The sequence below is a fragment of the Triticum urartu genome, chromosome 6, assembly GCF_003073215.2.
Source record: "Triticum urartu cultivar G1812 chromosome 6, Tu2.1, whole genome shotgun sequence".
Lineage (NCBI taxonomy): Eukaryota > Viridiplantae > Streptophyta > Magnoliopsida > Poales > Poaceae > Triticum > Triticum urartu.
The window spans coordinates 455,395,464-455,420,017 of record NC_053027.1 but is presented as its reverse complement, the minus strand read 5'-3'; the positions used below and the strand labels follow the sequence as shown (position 1 = coordinate 455,420,017).

The 24,554-nt window shown below is 42.3% G+C and overlaps 1 protein-coding gene across 1 annotated transcript; it reads right to left on the bottom strand.

The window, feature by feature from the left end:
• Positions 1–12,794: 12,794 nt before the first annotated feature.
• On the bottom strand, positions 12,795–17,493 carry LOC125514155 (calcium-dependent protein kinase 5). The gene is made up of 7 exons (XM_048679430.1): positions 16,439–17,493; positions 15,920–16,063; positions 15,666–15,818; positions 15,007–15,122; positions 14,443–14,610; positions 13,507–13,731; positions 12,795–13,084 (listed from the first exon to the last, which is right to left on the bottom strand). Exons 1-7 carry the CDS (start codon positions 17,184–17,186, stop codon positions 12,977–12,979), a joined length of 1,662 nt encoding a protein of 553 aa, XP_048535387.1. The 5' UTR covers positions 17,187–17,493; the 3' UTR covers positions 12,795–12,976.
• Positions 17,494–24,554: the final 7,061 nt, after the last annotated feature.

Here is a 24,554-nt window from a genome sequence, read left to right as displayed (position 1 = left end):
TATTGCAACACCCTACAGCGGGAATCCCTCATGCTTGCGCGACACGAAGGGCACCATAGGATAGCACCAAAATAAAACATACAACTCGTAATCTAGATCATCAATCAACCCAAAGACAAAAGATATTTACTCAAAACATCATAGGATGGCAACACATCATTGGATCATAATATCTGGCATAAAGCACCATGTTCAAGTAGGGATTACAGCAGGGTGTGGGAGAGTGGACCGTAAAAGAGATGAGGATGGTGGTGATGATGGTGATGTTGCTGAAGACATCACTGCAGCGACTGATTCCCCTCCAGATGGCACTCCGGTGCCACCGAGAGAGAGTAGGAGAGGTTCTCCCCCTTGTGCTTCTTCCTCCATGGCCTCCCCTATGGGGAGAGGTTCTCCCTCTGGTCCTTGGCCTTCATGGTGATGATGGCCCCTCCGGGATCCTCCTCCATGCCCTCCGGTGATGATGGCCCCCTCCGGCAGGGTGCCAGAGAGGGCCTAGATTGGTTTTCGGTGGCTATGGAGGCTTCTGGCGGCGGGAACTCCCTATCTAGGTTTCTTTCTGGAAGTTTTGGGCTATATAAGAGGTGTTGGAGTCGGGAACAAGGCGGGGGGTCTCCGGGCTGTCCACGAGGCAGGGGGCGCACCCCCCACCCTCGTGGGCAGCCCGAGACTCTTCTGGCCCAGTTCTTTTACTTCCTGGCCTTCTTCTGGTCCAAAAATAAGCTCTGTCAAGTTTCAGGTCAATTGGACTCCGTTCGGTTTTCCTTTTCTGCGATACTCAAAAACAACGAAAAAACAGAAGCTGGCACTGGGCTCTAGGTTAATAGGTTAGTCCCAAAAATCATATAAAATAGCATATAAATGCATATAAAACATCCTAGATGGATAATATAATAGCATGAATACTTCATAAATTATAGATACGTTGGAGACGTATCAGCAAACCCAAGCTTAATTCCTGCTCGTCCTCGAGTAGGTAAATGATAAAAGAAATAATTTATGAAGTGTGAATGCTAGTAAGTGCATAAGTTTCATCAATGATAGTTCCAATCACTTTTTCTAGCATCATTATATATCATAACAGTAGCTCTCATTTTCATAAAACTTTTCATGATCAAGTAACAAGCTATTCACATGTTAAAGTATAGATCATAAACTCTCTTGAAACTAACAAACTATATATTCTCAATCATCAAACAATTGCAATTCATCTTATTTTTAGGAAGGGTCATTGTCAGAGCTTTGATTTAGCAAACTCCACATACTCAACTATCATTTAATCTTTCATAATTGCTAACACTCATGTGATATTTATGGGTTCAAAGTTTTAATCACACAGAGAAAGATAGGGGCTTATAGATTCGCCTCCCAACCTTTTACCTCAAGGGTAATGTCAACAATAATAGTTCATGATAACTTACATCCAATTGGATATATATAGGGAAAATCCATCCTACCACCCGGTGGTAGTTACCCCACATATCTCATATACTACCATGTGGTACTATATATACAATTTTATTATTTTAAATATGTTCATATAATATATCTAAGATATTTCAAAGCAAGTTACATGAAAAAATTACATATGAACCCATAGTTTTTGTTATACTTGTGAAATACGTACATATTTATACGTAAAAAAGAGCATACTCAAAACAAGGTATATACTACCTAAAAAATAGTATATATACTACCTAATCATTGTTATATACTACATACTACACGTACATACTCTCGGTTTCGTCAGATACTACATACAACATACAAAACGCAAGTGGTGGTAACTACCACTGCTTGTAGGAAACATTTGTCCTATATATATATCAGGATCTTTCCAACACAATGTGCTTGCCAAAGGATAAAATGTAAAAAGGAAAGGTGAAGATCACCATGACTCTTGCATACGGTAGAAGATAAAAGTAAAATATAGGCCCTTCGCAGAGGAAAGCAGAGGTTGTCATGCACTTTTATGGTTGGATGCACAAAATCTTAATGCAAAAGAACGTCACTTTATATTGCCACTTGTGATATGGACCTTTATTATGCAGTCTGTCGCTTTTATTTCTTCGACATCACAAGATCGTATAAAGCTTATTTTCTCCACATTAATAGATCATACATATTTAGAGGACAATTTTTATTGCATGCACCGATGACAACTTACTTGAAGGATCTTACTCAATCCATAGGTAGGTATGGTGGACTCTCATGGCAAAACTGGTTTAAGGAATGTTTGGAAGCACAAGTAGTATCTCTACTTGGTGCAAAGAATTTGGCTAGCATGAGGGGGAAAAGCAAGCTCAACATGTTGGATGATCCAAGACAATATACTTTATTTCGGATACAAGAGAACATAACCCATTATGTTGTCTTCCTTGTCCGACATCAACCTTTTAGCATGTCATATTTTAATGAGTGCTCACAATTATATAAGATGTCCAAGATAGTATATTTATATGTGAAATCTCTCTTCCTTCAATATTATTTCATGAATTTTTCAAGTGACCAATTCTACGTTTGCTAACTTTCAATAAGTTTACTACCTATACTTATTCTATGTGAAGTCATTACTCCCCATGGTATAAGCATATGAAACATATATAAATTCAGGTTTATGATATTTCAATTATTCAACCATTTACTCATAGGATATACGTGAAACACGTGAGTAAATGACAAACTAGTCCAAAAGATAATAGTGAAGGACACTGAGTAGTCAAACAATTAACTAGCCATGGGAGGATTCTTTTTCATTTGATAATTCAGATCCAATGATTTTATTCAAACAGCAAGTAAAATTGAAATTATGCTCCAAGCAAAACACATATCATGTGACAAATAAAAATATAGCTCCGAGTAAGGTATACCGATAGTTTTGAAGACGAAAGAGGGGATGCCTTCCGGGGCATCCCCAAGCTTAGGCGCTTGAGTCTTCCTTGAATATTATCTTGGGGTGCCTTGGGCATCCCCAAGCTTAGGGTCTTTCCACTCCTTATTCTCCTCATATCGATATCTCACCCAAAGCTTGAAAACTTCAATCACACAAAACTTAATGGAACTTCGTGACATAGGTTAGTATGATTAAGAATAAACCATTTACTTTGGTACTGTCAAAGACAAGGATCATAATTGTTCTCACACAATTCCTACTGTACCATATCATTTCTATAATTTATATTGAGGAATATAAGCCATAGAAACTAGAAAACAAGCAAACTATGCAATGAAAACAGAATTTGTTAGAAATAGAACAGTCTGTAATGATCTGAACACTAACCATACTTCTGCTACTCAAAAAATTATGAAATAAATTGGTGGACATGAGGAATTTTTCTATTAATCTTATGCAAAAATAATCAGCACCAAGGCACTCTTCTGTAAAAAAAGTGGCAGCTAATTCTCGTGAGCGCAAAGTTACTGTTTTTTACAGCAAGATCACATTAACTTTCACCCAAGTCTTCCCAAAGGTCTTACTTGGCACTTTATTGAAAAAAAAGCTATAATACATGATTAATACAGTAGCTTAATCATGAGAACACACAAAAACAGTAAGGGTAAATATTCGTTTGTCTCCCAACAAGCACTTTTCTTTAATGCCTTTTAGCTAGGCATGATGATTTCAATGATGCTCACATAAAAGATAAGAATTGAAACATGAAGAGAGCATCATGAAGAATATGACTAGCACATTTGAATCTAACAAACTTCCTATGCCTAGGGATTTTTTGAACACATAATTTATAGGAACAAGAATCAACTAGCATAGGAAGGCAAAACAAGTATAACTTCAAAACTTTAAGCACATAGAGAGGAAACTTGATATTATTGCAATTCCTACAAGCATGTATTCCTCCCTCATAATAATTTTCAGTAGCATCATAAATGATTCCAACAATATAACCATCACATAAAGCATTCTTTTCATGATCTACAAGCATAGAAATTTTTCTACTCTCCACATAAGCAAAATTCTTCTCATTCGGAATAGCGGGATCACTAGTTCCTAAAGTTGAAACTCTTCCAAACCCGCTTTAGATGATAGTATTATTCATACTCCAAAATATATAAGTGAAGTTCATGGAGCATTCTACAATTAATATGAACTAACCAATATCCAAGCTCAAAATGTATAAGTGAAGCACACAAAGCATTCTATAAAACCATACTCAAAAGATTTAAGTGAAGCACAAAGAGCAATTCTATTAGATCATACTTAAAAGATATAAGTGAAGCACATGAAGCATTCTATAAACCAATGAAGGGCTATCTCATACTAGCATGGTTCTTAAAGAAAAAGAAAAACACAAAGGACACAAATCATGTGAACAAAACAAAAACCGAGGTTTACCGATAATTGTTGAAGAAGAAAGATGGGATGCCAACCGGGGCATCCCCAAGCTTATATGCTTGAGTATCCTTAGAATATTTACTTGGGGTGCCTTGGGCATCCCCAAGCTTGAGATCTTGCCTATCTTTATTCTTCACATCGGTAACTCCTCGTTCTTCGAACACTTCATCCACACAAAACTTTAACAAAAACTTTGTGAGATCCGTTAGTATAATAAAGCAAATTACCACCTTTAGGTACTGTTTCAAACTCCTTACAATTTCATATTAGAAATTTATATACTATATTCCTACTTCTCTATGGCTCATACCCTCCGATACTAGACATAGATGCATAAAAATAAGCAAACAACACACGAAAAACAGAATCTGTCTAAAACAGGACAGTCTGTAGTAATCTGCAGGTTTAGTAAACTTCTGTAACTCCAAAAATTATGAAATAAATTTGAAAATTTGAAAAATTTATACATAAGTAATGTGAAAAAAGTTTCAGACTCATTTTACTTTCCAGTAAAAAATGTAAAATCACGCGCTACAGCCAAAGTTTCTGTTTTTGTTCTGCACATAGTAAACAAGCAATCTAATCGTCCTAAAACCAAAGCTTGGAACATTATTTTTATAATACAATGGATATATATAAAGGGATAATTATTTACAGAGAAACTTCCATGAAAAATTCTACATTGTTTCCGTGAGCATGAACACAAGTGCTCAAGGTCGACCCTCACTTCTTCAATGCATAACTTTCCAATCACTTCTCTTTTTGAAAAACTTTTTAGACATGAGAGGCAAGTAATTTTTTTGGATTTTCATTCATTTTAAAAAAATTGTATGTTTCACCCACAACTAAACAGAAATAAAAATGAAAAACAAAATCTACTTAGTGAAGAAAGCAAACAAGCACACACGAGAATATCAACCCCACGCTATTGCTCCCCGGCAACGGCGCCAGAAAAGAGCTTGATAATCCCCAAGTGCAGGGAATCATCGTAGAAATTTCCAAAGGTGGAAGTGATAAGTATGGAGTGTCGAACCCACAAGGAGCTAAAGGTAAGATCAATATCCTCTCGAGCCCTATCTGCCACTGATACGACTCTACGTACACCGAACGTTTGCTTCCAACTAGAAACGAGAAATAAAACTACGTTGTGGGTATGAAGAGGATAACTTTGCATGATATCGGAGAGATAAATTATAAAAGTAGGGGCTGTTATCATAAAGTTAGAATATATTACTAAATATTATAAATATCGAGTGTGGAATAATGGTGGATCGGTATGCGGAATTGTCCTAGGCAATTGTTAACAAGACCGATAGTCGTCATTGCAATTTCATATGAGGGAGAGGCATAAGCTAACATACTTTCTCTACTTGGATCATATGCACTTATGATTGGAACTCTAGCAAGCATCCGCAACTACTAAAGATCATTAAGGTAAAACCCAACCATAGCATTAAAGCATCAAGTCCCCTTTATCCCATACGCAACAATCCCCTTACTCGGGTTTGTGTTTCAGTCACTCACCAACCCACTATAAGCGAATCATGAATGTATTGCAACACCCTACAATGGGAATCCCTCACGCTTGCGCGACACGAAGGGCACCATAGGAAATCACCAAAATAAAACATACAACTCGTACCAATCTAGATCATCAATCAACCCAAAGACAAAAGATATCTACTCAAAACATCATAGGATGGCAACACATCATTGGATCATAATATCTGGCATAAAGCACCATGTTCAAGTAGGGATTACAGCAGGGTGCGGGAGAGTGGACCGCGTAAAAGAGATGAGGATGGTGATAATGATGGTGATATTGATGAAGACGATCACCGCAGCGATGATTCCCCTCCCGATGGCACTCCGGTGCCACCAAGAGAGAGGAGGAGAGGTTCTCCCCCTGTGCTTCCTCCTCCATGGCCTCCCCCCTAGATGGGGAGAGGTTCTCCCTCTGGTCCTTGGCCTTCATGGTGATGATGGCCCCTCCGAGATCCTCCTCCATGCCCTCCGGTGATGATGGCCCCCTCCGGCAGGGTGCCGGAGAGGGCCTAGATTGGTTTTCGGTGGCTACGGAGGCTTCTGGCGGCGGAACTCCCTATCTAGGTTTCTTTCTGGATGTTTTGGGTTATATAAGAGGTGTTGGAGTCGGGAACAAGGCAGGGGGGTCTCCGGGCTGTCCACGAGGCATGGGGCGCGCCCAGGGGGGTGGGTGCGCCCCCCATCCTCGTGGGCAGCCCGGGACTCTTCTGGCCCAGTTCTTTTACTTCCTGGCCTTCTTCTGGTCCAAAAATAAGCTCTGTCAAGTTTCAGGTCAATTGGACTCCGTTTGGTTTTCCTTTTCTGTGATACTCAAAAACATCGAAAAAACAGAAACTGGCACTGGACTCTAGGTTAATAGGTTAGTCCCAAAAATCATATAAAATAGCATATAAATGCATATAAAACATCCTAGATGGATAATATAATAGCATGAATACTTCATAAATTATAGATACGTTGGAGACGTATCAACATCATGTAAGAAGGTTTTCTCAGCCTTCCAGTACCTGAAGCTCTAGGTGGTATGAAGGTTTTCTTTGCAGCAGTAGAAGAACTTGGCCTAGAAGCACCAGCAGTAGATGAACCTGGCCTAGAAGCACCAACAGTAGATGAACTTGGCCTTGTAGCTGCAGCACTAGATGAACCTGGCCTAGAAGCAGCAACAGTAGATGCAGTTGCTCTCCTAGTTGCAGGGGGAGCTGATGGAGCTGGCCTAGGTGCTGGTGGAGTTGTAGTTCTTACCCTGTGAACTACTGGAGCTGATGGAGCTGGCCTAGGTGCTAGTGGAGCTGTAGTTCTTAACCTGGGTACTGATGGAGCTGAAGGAGATGCCCTTGGGGCTGATGAAGCTGCATCAACTCTTCTGTTTTCGTGCAGTGTAAACATACAAAGATTAGAACATAGTCTAGGAAATATAATCATAAACTAAATTTTGGACAATTAACCTAATGTTGGTTCCTTCTCATTGCAAGGGTTGGCTTAAGATTTTTGTGGCAGCTAGTGTACCTATGCCCACTCAAATTGCAATTACTACAAGTGATTGATGCCATCCTAGAAGTATCCTTGGGAGCTGGCTTCTCAAACTAATTCTTTCTCCTCTTTGTCTGCTTCTTTCCTGACTTGTCTCTAAAACAGATGGCTCTATGTCAGGGGTCCCAGTCTTTGGCCATAGATCAGGCCCAGGCACCGGGTAGACAATTGGACTATAGGCTTATTAATACATTGGTTTCTTGAAGAAAGCATTAAAAAATCTTCTGGATGTAGTTTAGCCTTGTTAATTGCTAAAACACCATGATTGCAAGGAACCCCAGTCATGTCCCATTTTCTACACCCACATGTGAAATCTTTCAGATTTACTACATATGTGCTTTCTCTAGTTGTAACCTAGTATAGATCAGGTCCAGCCTTGATTGACTGGCAGAATCTGGAATGATGTTTAGCTTCTTCCAGCTTTTCAGCATATGTTGGGCATATCTGCCACTTAGCTGTCTCTGTCTTGGTCCTATTAGCATTGAACTTAACTAACAGTTTTGTTCTGGTCCCATCAACCATGGTTTTAATTGGTTTTCCTCTCGCATCAAGTATCATTTTGTTGAATACTTAACTTATGTTGTTCACAACCAAGTCAGTTTTACAATTTGTGTCCATGGCATGTCTAGCCCATGTATGCGTTGGTATCTTACTAAGCCATTTCCAAGCTGCTTGACACTCTTTTTTCATACCATCCATTGCTTGATCATATCCATGCTCAATATATGAATAACTAGCCTGATCCATGTATTTCTTTAACTCTTCACCTCTAAAGTCAGCTGTTTGGAAGTTCTGATAAATATGTCTAAGGCAGAATCTTTGAGGGCAATTTGGGAATACATTGGTTATTGCTTTAAGAAGTCCCTGTGAAAGTAAACTAATGTTTGAATATGATGCCAGAAGACACTATTTGTAAGTACTAAGCATGTTGTAATTTGCACTATTTGTAAGCACTAAGCATGTTCTAATTTGCACTATTTGTAAGTACTATGGTGTATGAGTTACCTTTTATCTATCAGATATGATAGTGTAGTAGCCATGCTTCCCTGACTCACCACCAAGAGCATATTTCAGTTGTGTTAGAAACCATGACCAGTTGGCAGTGTCTTCCTTGTCAACAATTGCAAATGCAATGGGAAAGATGTTGTTATTACCATATCTACCAGTTGCAGCCAGTATTTGCTGCCCTCTGGTCAACTTAATGAAGCAGCCATCAACACCTACAGCAGAAAATATCACATTATACTAGGACAACATAAATGATTGTGTTCACACAAATTAATATACGTACATATGAAGGGTCTGCAACCATTTAGGAAACCCTCTTTGCAAGCATTCAGGCACATGAACAAGCCATGTAATCTAGGATTTATGCTAGGATGGGCCTTCAATTGCTTTGTTGTAACAATGCATCTACTTTCTGGATTGGTATCCAACACAGCTTGGAGGTAATCCCTTATCCTTGTGTATTGTGCCCTCTGATCTCCTTGGACAACACTCTTAGCTGCTTTCCTTGCTCTGTAGGCCATGTGAATGGACACTTCTATTCCATGTTTATTCTTCAAATTGACTATTATGGTCTAGACTGGTGTGTTTATGTCTGCCCTCAACTGTTCCTCACACTCATGTGCCGACCATCTTGCAGTCACTTTGGTGCTCTCTCCTACAGCAGCACAATTGTGGTACAAGTTCATCTTCTTACAAAGTGTTTTCTCATGTGCAATTTGAGAAGCAGCAATGAAAAAAAGGACAGTCTTCTGTACTGCAAACTGCAATAACTCTATCTGAGCAGTTTCTATGAAAAGAGTAGTTCCTATTTTGTGAGATGTGAAATGTAAGAAGTGCTCTCCTGAATTGCTGGACATCTATGAAACAAAGTTTCTTCACAAATTGTTCTTGTGGGTTCTCCCTCTTCTCATCATACCAAACCCTAGGCTTCTGCTTTCTGGCCCTGCTCTTCCTATCATTTGGTTGCCTCATTGTTGGAAGCTGAGCACCATCATTATCATCCTGACTTAAGTCACCTGGGTTGCTCTCCTCATCAGATGAAGGTATCCAATCTTGCTCTATGATTTTGTCAAGACTTGCTTGTGATCTGGTTGTTGGCCCCTTCCTCTGGCTTCCTCTTGTGCTACTGCTTCCTCCTGCACTACTTCCTCCTATAGTGCTTCCTCCTCTCCTACCCTCCTCAGCTTGCTCATCCTGTCCTACCTCCTCCTCTCATGCTTCATGCTCCAACTCCTCCTCATCTGCTTCATAAAGCTCTTTTACATCAGTGTCTCCTTCAAAGTGATTGAGGGGATCAGCTCTATGCCTCTTCATTGCCTCCAGCCTAGCTATTATGTCTTCATCTTCTAAAATCTCATTGTCACTATCACTATCAGTGAACTCTTCAGCAAGCAGCTCTGGAAGTTTTCTCTTTGCTACCTTGTACTTCTCCTTTTGTTTCTTATTGGTCCTAAACTTTTCAATCTCTTCATTCCTCTTCTGCTCCATCATCTGCTCAATCTTCTCTTAATCTTGGTCTGTCTTCATGAAGTACTCATGCCTCTCATTACCATAGTCCAATGCAAACTCTAGTTCACTTGGACCCTTAAGCTTCAAACATGAAATCTCATGGGTGTTCATGACCTGGACATGCTGTGGTTGGGGCTTCACTGGACCGGGGAAAAGAACTCCTGAAGTATCTACCTCATAGACAAGTGGTACACCTAATTCAGACAAAGGGGCTTGCTCTTCATAAACATGACCAATGTTCAGGTCAGCTGGTGTGGGTGCATCACTTCTCATAACTATAATGTTAACAACATTATTTCCCTTACTACATATGCCATCCAACATTTCTTCCACCTTGTCATCATCAGTTAATTCTTCCATTCCTGAAACCCCAACTCCTGGATCTCTGACATAATACATATAATCTCTTGAACTAAAGCCTTCCAACTCTATTAGTGCAATAAGATTCCAGTATGTTATGTCTGATAAGCAAATGGTTCTTTCCATATTATCTTTATCAAAGAAATGGAACCTCACTTCCCATTCTTCATCATCCAACCTAGTTCATTTAACATAGTTGTTAACATTCAGATAAAACTAGTGTTGAACAATATAGATAAAATTTAGTCAAACCTAGTGTTAAACAATTTAGTTAAAATTCAGCTAAATCTCATTTACAACTGACTACTGAGCCATTATGTTCAAAACTAGTGTGCAATTGCAGTTAAAACTACTGAGCAATTAAGTTAAAAACAACTTAGTTAGCATGACTGAGCAGTTAAAATTCAGTTAAGTTAAAACTATTGTTATAGTTAAGTTAAAAACAACTTAGTTAGCATGACTGAGCAGTTCAAATTCAGTTATGTTAAACTAGTGTTACAGTTAAGTTAAAAACAACTTAGTTAGCAAGACTGAGCAGTGCAGATTCAGTTATGTTAAACTAGTGCTACAGTTAACTTAAAAACAACTTAGTTAGCATGACTGACTTGTGCAATTATGTTAAACTACTGACCAGTTCAAATTTGCACTCCAAACCATTACTGTAACCCAATAATCCTAACCAAATACCTACTGTGTACCTAGAACCCAAACATTACAGATAAAATTCAGTTAGCATGACTCAATAATTAAGGGCAAGCTAATTTGCAGTTCACCACCATTACTGTAACCCAATAATCCAAACCAAATACCTACAACATAATCCCCAACTCTGTACTTGTCCTAGAACCCTAACCCTAGAATCCAGATCGGGGAAACAGGGAAACACTGAGGAAGGGGGAGGATGGATGGCTTACACCACACCGCCGAAGGAGGATGCAAAGTGCTGGCTGCCCGTCGGATTTGCCTTCACAACCTTGGCAAATGCCCTAGCCGCCGCGTACTGTGGGTCCAGGGATTGGGGAGGAGGCACCGCCTGAGAAGGATTCGAGCTCCCGCAGAGCTCGAGTGGATCTCCATCACCACCAGCATTGCTAGCGGAAGCGTCGCCGCCGCCACCAACGCCGCCGCCAGGTTTCGCCATTGAAGACCAAGGGAGAGCAGAGGAGCGAGTGAGGGAGAAGTGGAGTGGGGGCGGCGCGGTCGGCCCGACCGATGCTAGCCGACCAAGTCGTCTCGACCAGACGGCGCCGTTTGAGGTCTGTTATGCCACGTAGGAGGAAAGCAGGCCCAAGCTATCGGAAACGCACTCAAACGAAGCAAATCGGTCGATCAGTGCACACTGCAAAAAGTTTACTGAATGTGCGGTGTTTTTTGCAAATGATTAGCGACCCCGTGGTTTTCCGCAATCGATGCCCCAAATGTGGTGGTTTTTTGCAATTCACTCCCTTCAGTTCGAAAGTTCAAACATCCGTGAAGAGTGACCGGTCACTCATTAAATATCCACTTCCACAACCGGGTATCAAATCCATACAACCACATGCATCTACATTATCCCACACGTAGCATCCGACTACTACATCAATACATACCATCGGCCTATTAAAAATTGGCATGTCCTACATACTATCTATGGAGAAAGATCATCCACGGCCGCTTTTACCCTTGCCGGTGCCCTTGGCATCTTTGTCACGGTGCTCGAAGACACAAAATGGATCAAGCCAAATCTGCTCATCGCCGGAGCTGCCCAACCAGTCATTGTCCTCCTTCTCTTTGGGGGCGGGGGAGGGGGGTCCGGCCATGGCACGGACCGCCCTCCCACACCCTTTGTTTCGCACGGCAGGCACACTAGTCCCTGCAACACTCATACACCTCTGCACCGAAGATGGGGCGGCAAAAGGACCTCACCGCGTCCGGCAAGGCAGAAGGTACGTGCCTCGAGCCTCCAGCCCCGACGGATCCGAGCGCCAGTTGCGCCGACGCAATGGATTCCAGCCAGATCAACTCCAAACTCAGTCGGCCACACTCCTCCCGTGAGCGGCGGACGACCATCGCCTCCTCGTCCCCGCATGAGATGATGTCCCAGAGAAGGCCGAAGATCACCGGAACAGAGATTTGGGGCCAAGTGGAGTGGACCAGCTAGGGTTTGACCAAGTGGAGTGGATTGGCTAGGTTTGATCCAGGATGCAGATACGGGACGAATATATGTTGTGTCAGCTGGGCCAGCATGGACCAAATCCGACGTGTCAAACGCGCCCGAGCGCGTCCGGGCCTCCCCATATCCTCCCTAAATTTGGGTAGGATGTGAGGGGTGCCAGTCAGCCCAACATATAGAGCCAGTATGAGAAGACCGTCTAGGTCGGGATTTTGTGACCTGCCAGTGACCCGGCCGTCCGCCCGGACGTATAGGGATACAATACTTGAACATGATGAACCAAACTAAACTCTGAATGAAACATTGCAGAAATAAAAAAAAACATTGCAGAAATCAATAGAAACAAAAAAGGAATATATGAACATTTCATTCCCAGTTCACAAAAGATATAGGAGATTTCCCCCATACATTTCATGGACGAAATAGCAGGAGTTAGATTTAGAGGACCACCAATTAGAATGCCCACACGTACAACTGGCAGCGTACAAAAAATTGCAGGCAGTGTCCCGTATAGCAGAGTCTCATTCAGTCATGCTTATATTCAGGCTGTTTCTCATTGTTCTCCTCCCAACTCCCATATTGCCCTTTGTCATCATGGCAACAAACTCTCCGTAATCAATGCGACCGTCCTAGAGAACAAGAGACAGACAAGCGCAATTAGATCAAAGCTCTATTGCAAACAAGCAGCAACACATCAAAGTTCAAAGGTTCTACAGTGACAAATTAGTGAGATGTACTTGTCTATCATTGCACCATATGGTATCATTTGGCGAGCATCTATGCCCCAAGTTACATCTGTAGACATTTTCAATAGAGAGCTTTTGAAGGTTTATGCACCCAGGCGTTACAGTCTTGTTTTAGGAACTAGGACTAGGATAGCTATAGCATGTAGCACAATTTAAAGGCCATAGATACTCCAGCTGCTTATAATTCAGCATATACCTACCCTACTACATGTGTGAGTTATAACAAACTAATAGAAACATATGCAATCTAATTTAACATTAAAAGTATTATAAGTGTACGGCACTATAAGCTTCATTTTACTTACATTATCCTGGTCAGCTTCGATTATGACGTCATCAAGAAAAGCATCTGGCATGTTATGCTCTTTGCAAGCTTGCTGGAGCTCGTCCACTGTAATGTAACCACTACCATCCTTGTCAAAATAAGAAAAGGCTGCCACAAGATGTTCCTCTCGCTCTAGTTTATTGAGATGCAATGTAGCAGCAATGAATTCTATATAATCAATGGTTCCACTGTTGTCCACATCCGCCTGAAGTTATTCAAATGAAACCAAATAACATGTAAGACCATAAGTTACTCCTTTTAGGAGTGATGATTCTAAAATCCTGCATCATAAAACATATGCTCGGTATGAAAGAGGGGCAGTAACGAAACAGACAAGAAAGTTGTGGTGCCAGGAGCTAGGACCTGTAGTTTAAGTACCTTAAACTTGTAGGGACTAATGCATAAAATCTGAAGAGCTAAATGAGTTTTTGAAAAAGCTTTGGAGTCGAGCACCGGCTAAGACAAAACTGAACTGAAGTTGCACCATAGGCACATAAGCACATTTTCCATGGAAATAAAATGATTGAGTATTCTAAGTAAAATACGTTTCAGCTGTAGATCACAAAGACAGACGGGGTAAACATAAAGTAAGAAAAGTGTGTTAAATTTCGAAGTCCTGGAATAGATCAGTTAAACGAACTAGTTTCAATATAAAGATATTTATATCCAATTCATTCAAGCTGAGAATAGTCTCACACAAGCTGCAAACCATCATAAAACTGGGGAAGCAGAATAATTTAATGGCATTGCATGTTTCCTACTCAGCTGACAGGCCCACAAATACCAAGTGGCCAAAGCTTATGGCCCTTTCATAGTCAGAAGCTAAGATGCCTCATAGAAGAACTAAAAACAAAAGGAAAGGTACTTAAGCTAGCAAGTCCAAGCGAGCATTGTTACTGATGTTCAGCCAACTTACCGCTTCCATAAGATCACGAATCTCAGTATCTTTTAGTGTTGAACCATACTTTCGCATGCCTTCTTTCAGCTCATCATATGTAATTGCACCGCTATTGTCTGTGTCCATTGCCTCAAACATTTCTTTTAATCCTGCAATCTCCTCCTCTGAAAGGCTCTCAGCAATTACCTGAATAAATGGAAATCCTTTGTTAATACAAAACCAAGCAATTGTGCCACATAAGATAAAACAAAATGAAATGCAAAAAGAATCGCACGACTAGATTACTAATTGTACACTAGACAAAGTAGTTATCTTGAGTAAATAGCAGACTGGTAATTCGGGGGTAACGTCAGTACATTATTTGTTGAATATAGTGTCACAATAAGTCAACAGAAGACAAGAGAATCCAATTGATTTCTTTAAAACATACATCAGTAGAAACACTAATAAAGGATATTTGTGATGATAAAGTTAACACAAAATGAGAAAAAGCAATGAACATTATAACGACTATAAAGCAAATGGACATAACTTCACTGCTGCACATGGTTAATTACTATAGGATCAGCTAAAGGTACGTACTCGCAAAGCCATCTTCTTTAACTTATTCATTGCTGAGAACTGCTTAATGCGAGAAAGGACAGCTGGATCAAGTGGACGATCAGGAGCAACTCCATGATCACAAATCCAAGGGTGACCTGAACAAGTAAGAAAAAGATTATTTTACATGTTTATTACACAATTGTACATGTATTGTACATATATATTGCTCTGTTTTTTACATACTAAATGGTTTGTTTTCCCCTTTTAAACAAGCATGAGATGAACTAATACTCCTTCTGTATCAAAATATAAGACGTCTTTTTGACACTATCATAGTGTCAAAAGGCGTCTTATATTTTGATACGGATTTTTGACACTATCATAGTGTCAAAAGGCGTCTTATATTTTGATACGGAGGGACTAGATAATAACAGGTACATATCTGAGAACAATCCCATACAGATTAAAGTTCGAAATTCCCAACTGCAAGAGTTTAGAAATTGAGGTTTCCATGAGTCAGTGAGACTCTGAAAAAGATCTTATTTCTCATCAACCAAAACAATGTTGTGCTTGTGCAGATATATGTCTTGAGGCATTACGAGATGGCCACACTGCTCAGAACAGGTATCAGAACAACATATTCACCCAAGGACCTGAATTAAGAAACAAGATCTGGAGTCCTGGTGGAAGTAACTAACATAGAACTTCATGTGCTGTTAGACGCTCTGCGGGGCGAGGATTCAACATTCTCATTATGAGATCCTTTGCACTATCAGAAATAACAGGCCAGGGATCACTATCAAAATCAATAACGCCTTTCAATACTGCATCAAATATTCCTTGCTGAGTCTCTGCAATAAGTACATTCAGAAAATCAGCCTAGAGCAGTAGTAAAAGGCTAGAAAGGAGTTCTAGTATTAATCAGAGTTAACAATCAAACATAATGCTCTACCTGCCCAAAATGGTGGTACACCACTTAGTAGTATGTAAAGAATTACACCAGCTGTCCATACATCAGCTTCTGGCCCATAACGTTTGCGCAACACTTCTGGAGCTACATAGTAAGGGCTTCCGACAACATCAGTGAAAACTTGACCTGAAAAAAATAAAACAGCATAAGGAATTGTTCATAAGATAATTCTGAATAAAATGAATATAATAAGTGGTCCATAAGATGCACATTACTCCTAACAAAGTGAACATATAGGACAAGAGATAGTAGGGTAGGAACAGGGGTGGAGTTTAAAGTGGCTCCTATTTGTTGCATCTGAAAACCACCTTAGAAGCTGTTAATGATGAAGTTAAAAGATAACCCTGATTTTTTTTAACACAGTAACACTGAATTGTAATTTTTGCCTCCATAGTAGTATATCTTGTGGGTGGTTGTGATCTCAATTCCACCAACGAAACATTTGGGTTCCGCAGCAGCGGAAGGAAGTTAAATTTTGTTGCCTTGCCTGAAGTGACTCACCAGGCTTGAAGAAGACGGAGAGGCCGAAGTCGATGGCCTTAAGCGACATGTCGTCATCCTTGTTGGCCAGCAAGAAGTTTTCAGGTTTGAGATCCCTGTGGATGACCCCGAGCGAGTGGCACGCCTCGACAACTCCTACAACGATGCGCGTGAGCTCGGCCGCCTTGCGCTCGCTGTAATGCCCCCGCTGTATGATGCGGTCGAAGAGCTCGCCGCCGCCACAGAGCTCCATGACGATGTGGACGTAGACCTGGTCCTCGTAGGCGCCCTTGATGGCGACGACGTTCCGGTGGCCGGCGAGGTGGTGCATGATCTGGATCTCGCGGCGCACATCCTCGACATCCTCCTTGGTGATGAGCTTGCGCTTGCCGATGGACTTGCAGGCGTAGTCCGCCCCGGTGGCGCGGTCGGTGCAGAGGTAGGTGGTGCCGAACTGGCCCTGCCCGAGCTTGCGGCCGAGCAGGTAGTGGTCGTGGAGGCTCGGGGTGGGGTGGCCGAGCACGTTGGCCGTCAGCTCCGCGGGGGCGAGCGAGCCCCGGCGCATGCCGGCAGCGGGGGGCGGGGCGGCCGCGTCGGCCACGGCCGCCGGGCGCGAGGGCCGCTTGCCCGGCGGCGAGTCGGCATCGGCATCGGCGGCGGCGGCGGCGGCGGCGGCGACGGGCGCGTAGCCCGAGTCGTGGCGCTCCGGCGCGCCGCGGAAGCTGGAGAAGTACTTGGATCTAAAGGTGACGCCGCACGTGTTGCCCATCACACGGCCGCGGGAGGCGACCTCTCTCGCATCTACCTGAGGCTCCGACGGGGTCAAGGCTGGCTAGGCTAGGGGCGGAGGCGTCGCGGCGCGGCTTGGCTCGGACAGGGAGCGTTGCGGCGCGGCCGATGGAGCTGAAATGGGCGGAGGCCGCGAGGGTGAGACTTGTTGCGGCCTCGGGACTCCGGAGTGAGCTGGAGGCGGCGGCGACTTCACGGCGGCTTCGCGGTCACGTTTGCGGAAAGCGAAGCGAAGGTTGCGGCGGCCTGGCTCTGCTGCGTTTCCGTTGATTCCGGGCGGAAAGAACGCACGGACTGGATATACAATTTGGCATTTGTCTGGGTGCCCCGCCACTGGCCACGGATGCAAAGATCCAGTCGTGCAGGAAATGTTGGCTAGTATTTTTTTAGGGACAAAAAATGCTGGCTAGTTTTCTCCCACAAAAATGATAATTTCCTCTTTCTTTCTTTTTTCTTGTTTTTGCAAACAGAAGCCTTCAGAGAGGGCTAAACATATTCATAGGCAACTAAGACAGTGTAGGCAGAGAGGCTTCCTCGTGGGAAAGAGATGGCCTCCGAAGCCATTTTGGAGTTACTTTTAGTTTTAGAAGCTTTGTTGCATACGGGCATCTCCAACCGTAACCCAAAAACAGACATGTCCGGAAGAGTCCGCGGACAGTGATATGAAAGCCAGCCATCCAATCCTAAACATCAAACGTTCGGACATGTTTCAAAAGGAATTTGAACAAACCGGGCCTCTGGTCCCAATTGTTCAGAAATTTGATATTATGTTCAAAAAATAAAAATGTGTAGAAATTTGGAAATGTATTCATGTTTTCAAAAACATTTAGAATTTTGAAAATACGTTTGCATTTTCAAAAATATTCCAATTTCAAAAAATGACAAGGATTTCAAAAAAATGGTCCAAAATTTTTAAAAATGTATACAAACTTTAAAATTGTTTGCGCTTTTCAAAAAGTTCACTTTTTAATAAGAAAATCTTGATACTTTGAAGAAAAAACCCGACTAAAACCCAATCGCTACAGAGCATCTAACTGTCTAGTGTCCAACTGGACTGTCCTAGGTAGCAGCGCTTTGTGTGGGTGGCTGGTATTTGGACGCACAGAGCATCTAATAGGAGCTCCCACGAACTCCGCAAAAAAAAATAGGAGCTCCCACGCGGCATAGGAGGTGTCCTAGATTGTTTTTTTCTTCCTTTTTTTGAGTGAGGAATTTTTTTTTAATCGGAGCTCTCCTTTTTTTTAGGAGGTCTCCTGGTTTTGTGTACTTTTTTTTAGAAATTCCTGGTTTTGTGTACATTGGCTTGCGTTGTTGGGAAAAACGAAAAATGTAGGACCGGTCGGGCCGACTGGTGCTGTGGTCATAAGGCCGTGTTGTTGTATGCCTGGTTTGGACTGGACCAAAAGTCCGGGTGCTCCTGTTCGGCGATTTAAGCGCCAGCATCATCGCTCGCACGCGCCGCCTAGTGGGCCCGCCCAGCAACTTGCTGAAATGAAAACGTGAAGAAAAAAGTTCCAGCAAAGCTGCGAGAACAAGGAATCGAAATTAGCACCACGATATGGACGTCCTGCTGCATTAACCACTAAATAAACTAACTTGGTGTTGTTGTTTGCTATAAGGAATAAGTACTATTTGACCCTTTCTGTGCTGCATATAACATACAATATACCCACAGTAAATTACTTCAAAAAAAGAAAACGAAAAACCTGAAAAATAATTCACCAAAAATAGGGAAAACCACGAACTTGAAAATTTTCAAAATTCTGGAAAAAGTCCATCAACTTTCACAAAAATGCTCACCTATTTTCAGATGTAGTTCATCATTTTTTCAAATAAAAACGTTAATTTATTTGAAAATAAGTTCAATGATTTTGAAAAACAGTTCATTCATTTCAAAAAATAGTTCACAAAATTTCAAAAAAGTTCAGCAATTTTTTAAAAAAAATTCATCGATTATAAAAAATGGTTCATCATTTTTGAATAAAAACGATCACAAATTGGGAAAAAAATTTGATTTGAAAATAATTTCATCGCTTTTGAAAAATAGTTCACAAATTTGAGAAAGAGTTCAGCGATTTTGAAAAAAAAGTTAATTGATTTTGAAAAAAAAGGTTCATCAATTTTGAGAAACAAGTTTGCATATTTGAAAACAACTAATTGACTTTGCAAAAAGAAGTTCATCATATTTCAAAATTCGTTCATCAAACTTGAAAAAAGTTCATCGAATTTGAAAAAGTACATAGATTTTGGGAAAATTCCATTCCATTTGAAAAAAGTTCATCATTTTGTAAAAAAAGTTCATCAAATTTTGAAAAACATCAATTTTGCAAAAAAGTTCATCATACTCAAAAAAGTTCGTCAAACTTCAAATGAAGTTCATCGATTCCGAAAAAAGGTTCACAAATTTTAAAAAGAGTTCATTGATTTTTTAAAAAAATCCAAAAATTGAGAAAAGTACACACATTTGTAAAAGAAAAAGGAAACAAAAAAGAAAGAAAGAAAAAAGATAAGAAAAGGAAAAGGAAAAAACTAAGAAAATCATACCCAAAATGAGAAAACCGATCATAATCTCGAGAAATAATAGAAGGAGAAAAATGAATAAGTTGTCACATGTGGTGGTTTGTCCCTAGTGGTTGCTACGTTGAAAAAGAGAAGGAAAGCAACTGGGCCGGCCCAAATCGCGGCAGGGGGTGTGCGTTGCAGGCGCCCGTTAGCAAAATGGTATTATTCGTCGAGTGGGCAATGGCACCACAGCACAAGTGAGTCTATTCTCAGTATATCACTATGTACAAGGCAAGTGGACGGTTTATGGGCTTGGGCGGAGGATCCTCGTGGTCTTTTCTCTGTATCTTCAGCGTACAGGATGATATCCCGCATAAGGCGAGCATGGAGGCATGGTTAGAGGGAGGACGGAATGTGTCCAATGATGCAATCGAGAAGAAGGGGTGGTCCTCTATATGGTCCATGCAAGTCCCGTCGAAGCTCAAAGTGTTCACCTGGCACCTCGCGCAACACTCCTTGCCGACGAGCGACGTACTACACTATCATAACATGTCATCAACTCATGTTTGTGCACTTTGTAGAGCAGAAGACAGTTGGCGGCATGCATTACTGGACTGCATTATGTCAAGAAGTGTTTGGGCTTTGTACAAGGAGGACATGGTACAACACATGTGTTTGAACTAAGACGATAGTGAAGGAAATATGCCCCAGAGGCAATAATAAAGTTGTTATTTATATTTCCTTATATCATGATAAATGTTTATTATTCATGCTATAATTGTATTAACCGGAAATTTAGTATATGTGTGAATACATAGACAAATAGAGTGTCACTAGTATGCCTCTACTTGACTAGCTCGTTAAATCAAAGATGGTTAAGTTTCCTAGCCATAGACATGAGTTGTCATTTGATTAACGGGATCACATCATTAGAGAATGATGTGATTGACTTGACCCATTCCGTTAGCTTAGCACTTGATCGTTTATTATGTTGCTATTGCTTCCTTCATGACTTATACATGTTCCTATGACTATGAGATTATGCAACTCCCGAATACCGGAGGAACACTTTGTGTGCTATCAAACGTCACACAGTAACTGCGTGATTATAAAGCTGCTCTACAGGTGTCTCCGATGGTGTTTGTTGAGTTGGCATAGATCAAGATTAGGATTTGTCACTCCGATTGTCGGAGAGGTATCTCTGGGCCCTCTCGATAATGCACATCACTATAAGCCTTGCAAGCAATGTGACTAATGATTTAGTTGCGGGATGATGCATTACAGAACGAGTAAAGAGACTTGCCGATAACGAGATTGATACCGACGATCGAATCTCGGGCAAGTAACATACCGATGACAAAGGGAACAACGTATGTTGTTATGCGGTTTGGCCGATAAAGATCTTCGTAGAATATGTAGGAGCCAATATGAACATCCAGGTTCCGCTATTGGTTATTGACCGGAAACGTGTCTCGGTCATGTCTACATAATTTCTGAACCCGTAGGGTCCGCACGCTTAACGTTCGGTGACGATCGGTATTATGAGTTTATGATTTTTGATGTACCGAAGATAGTTTAGAGTCCCGGATATGATCACGGACATGATGAGGAGTCTCGAAATGGTGGGGACATAAAGATTGATATATTGATGACTATATTCGGACACCGGATGAGTTCTGGGGGTCACCGGATAATTATCGGAGTGTCGGGGGGTTATCGGAACCCCCGGGAGAACTAATGGGCCTACATGGGCCTAGTGAGAGAGAGAGGAGGGGCCATAGGGCTGTCCCCCCTTGGGAGTCCGAATTGGACAAGGAGGGGGGCGGCGCCCCCTCTTTCCCTCCCTCTCCTTCCTTCCTCCCCCACCTCCTAGTTGGACTAGGAAAGGGGGGGTCCTACTCCTACTAGGAGGAGGACTCCTCCCCCTCCTTGGCGCGCCCCAAGGACGGCCGGCCTCCCCCTTGCTCCTTTATATACAGGGGCAGGGGGCACCCTAGAACACACAACAGACATTGATCTCTTAGCCGTGTGCAGTGCCCCCCCCCTCCACCATAATCCACCTCAGTTATATCGTTGCAGTGCTTAGGCGAAGCCCTGTGCCGGTAGCTTCATCATCACCGTCATCACGCCGTCGTGCTAACAAAGCTCTCCCTCGACACTCTGCTGGATCGTGAGTTCGTGGGACGTCACCGAGCCAAACGTGTGCAGATCGCGGAGGTGCCGTATTTTCGGTACTAGGATTGGTCGATCGTGAAGACGTACGACTACATCAACCGCGTTGTCATAACGCTTCCGCTTACGGTCTACGAGGGTACGTGGACAACACTCTCCCATCTCGTTGCTATGCATCACCATGATCTTGCGTGTGCGTAGGATTTTTTTTTGAAATTACTGCGTTCCCCAACAGGCATCTGAGCCAAGTTTATGCGTAGATGTTATATGCATGAGTAGAACACAAAGGAGTTGTGGGTGTGGGTATATACATATTGCTTGCCGTCACTAGTTGATTCTTGATTCAGCGGTATTGTTGGATGAAGCGGCCCAGACCGACATTACGCGTGCGCTTACGCGAGTCTGGTTCTATCGACGTGCTCGCACACAGGTGGCTGGTGGGTGTCAGTTTCTCCAACTTTAGTTGAATCGGATTCAATGAACAGGGTTCTTTCTGAAGATCAAAAAGCAATCACTATACCGTGTTGTGGTTTTTGATGCATAGGTAAGAACGGTTTTTGCTCAGCCCCTAGCAGTCACGTAAAACTTGCAACAACAAAATAGAGGACGTCTAACTTGTTTTTGCAGGGCATGTTATGATGTGATATGGTCAAGACATGATGCTAAATTTTATTGTATGAGATGCTCATGTTTTGGAACACAGTTGAGGGAGTCCTGGATTAGGGGGTCTCCGGACAGCCGGACTATATCCTTTGGCCGGACTGTTGGACTATGAAGATACAAGATTGAAGACTTCGTCTCGTGTCCGGATGGGACTCTACTTGGCGTGGAAGGCAAGCTAGGCAATACGGATATGTATATCTCCTCCTTTGTAACCGACCTTGTGTAACCCTAACCCCCTCCAGTGTCTATATAAACCGGAGGGTTTTAGTCTGTAGGACAACATACAATCATACCATAGGCTAGCTTCTAGGGTTTAGCCTCTCCGATCTCGTGGTAGATCTGAAGGAAATATGCCCTAGAGGCAATAATAAAGTTATTATTTATTTACTTATTTCATGATAAATGTTTATTATTCATGCTAGAATTGTATTAACCGGAAACATAATACATGTGTGAATACATAGACAAACAGAGTGTCACTAGTATGCCTCTACTTGACTAGCTCGTTGATCAAAGATGGTTATGTTTCCTAACCATAGACATGAGTTGTCATTTGATTAACGGGGTCACATCATTAGGAGAATGATGTGATTGACTTGACCCATTCCGTTAGCTTAGCACTTGATCGTTTAGTTTGTTGCTATTGCTTTCTTCATGACTTATACATGTTCCTATGACTATGAGATTATGCAGCTCCCGTTTACCGGAGGAACACTTTGTGTGCCACCAAACGTCACAACGTAACTGGGTGATTATAAAGGTGCTCTACAGGTGTCTCCAAAGGTACTTGTTGGGTTGGCGTATTTCGAGATTAGGATTTGTCACTCCGATTGTCGGAGAGGTATCTCTGGGCCCACTCAGTAATGCACATCACTATAAGCCTTGCAAGCATTGCAACTAATGAGTTAGTTGCGGGATGATGTATTACAGAACGAGTAAAGAGACTTGCCGGTAACAAGATTGAACTAGGTATTGAGATACCGACGATCGAATCTCGGGCAAGTAACATACCGATGACAAAGGGAACAACGTATGTTGTTATGCGGTCTGACCGATAAAGATCTTCGTAGAATATGTAGGAGCCAATATGGGCATCCAGGTCCCGCTATTGGTTATTGACCAGAGAGGTGTCTCGGTCATGTCTACATAGTTCTCGAACCCGTAGGGTCCGCACGCTTAACGTTCGTTGACGATATAATACTATATGAGTTATGTATATTGATGACCGAATGTTGTTCGGAGTCCGGGATGAGATCACGGACATGACGAGGAACTCCGAAATGGTCCAGAGATAAAGTTTGATATATGGGATAGTAGTGTTTGATCTCCGGAAGGGTTCCGGAATTCACCGAAAGGGGTTCCAGATGTTTCCCGAAATGTTTGGGCACGAGAACACTTTATCTGGGCCAAATGGGAAAGCCCACGAGGCTTTTGGAAAGTGCAAAAGGAAGTTTTGCGGAGACCAGAGGCTAGACGCCAGGAACCCTGGCGTCTAGGGGGTAGACGCCGGGAACCCTGGCGTCTAGCCCTGGAGTCCGAGAAGGACTCTTGCCTTTCGGGTGAAACCGACTTTGAGGAGGCTTTTACTCCAAGTTTCGACCCCAGGGCTCAACATATAAATAGAGGGGTAGGGCTAGCACCAAAGACACATCAAGAAACACCAAGACGTGTGCTGGCAACCCCGTCCCCTCTAGTTTATCCTCCGTCATAGTTTTCGTAGTGCTTAGGCGAAGCCCTGCGGAGATTGTTCTTCACCAACACCGTCACCACGCCGTCGTGCTGCCGGAACTCATCTACTACTTCGCCCCTCTTGCTGGATCGAGAAGGCGAGGACGTCACCGAGCCGAACGTGTGTAGAACTTGGAGGTGTCGTGCTTTCGGTACTTGGATCGGTCGGACGTGAAGATGTACGACTACATCAACCGCGTTGATATAATGCTTCCGCGAACGGTCTACGAGGGTACGTAGACAACACTCTCCCCTCTCGTTGCTATGCATCACCATGATCTTG

Coding starts and splice junctions, on each gene's coding strand:
- LOC125514155 (XM_048679430.1), bottom strand. CDS start 17,186: ATGGGCAACACGTGCGGCGTCACCTTTAGATCCAAGTACTTCTCCAGC. Junction 15,123..15,665: donor AACAGCACATGAAGTTCTAT/GTTAGTTACTTC, acceptor TTACTTGTTCAG/GTCACCCTTGGATTTGTGAT. Junction 14,611..15,006: donor TAAAGAAGATGGCTTTGCGA/GTACGTACCTTT, acceptor CCATTTATTCAG/GTAATTGCTGAGAGCCTTTC.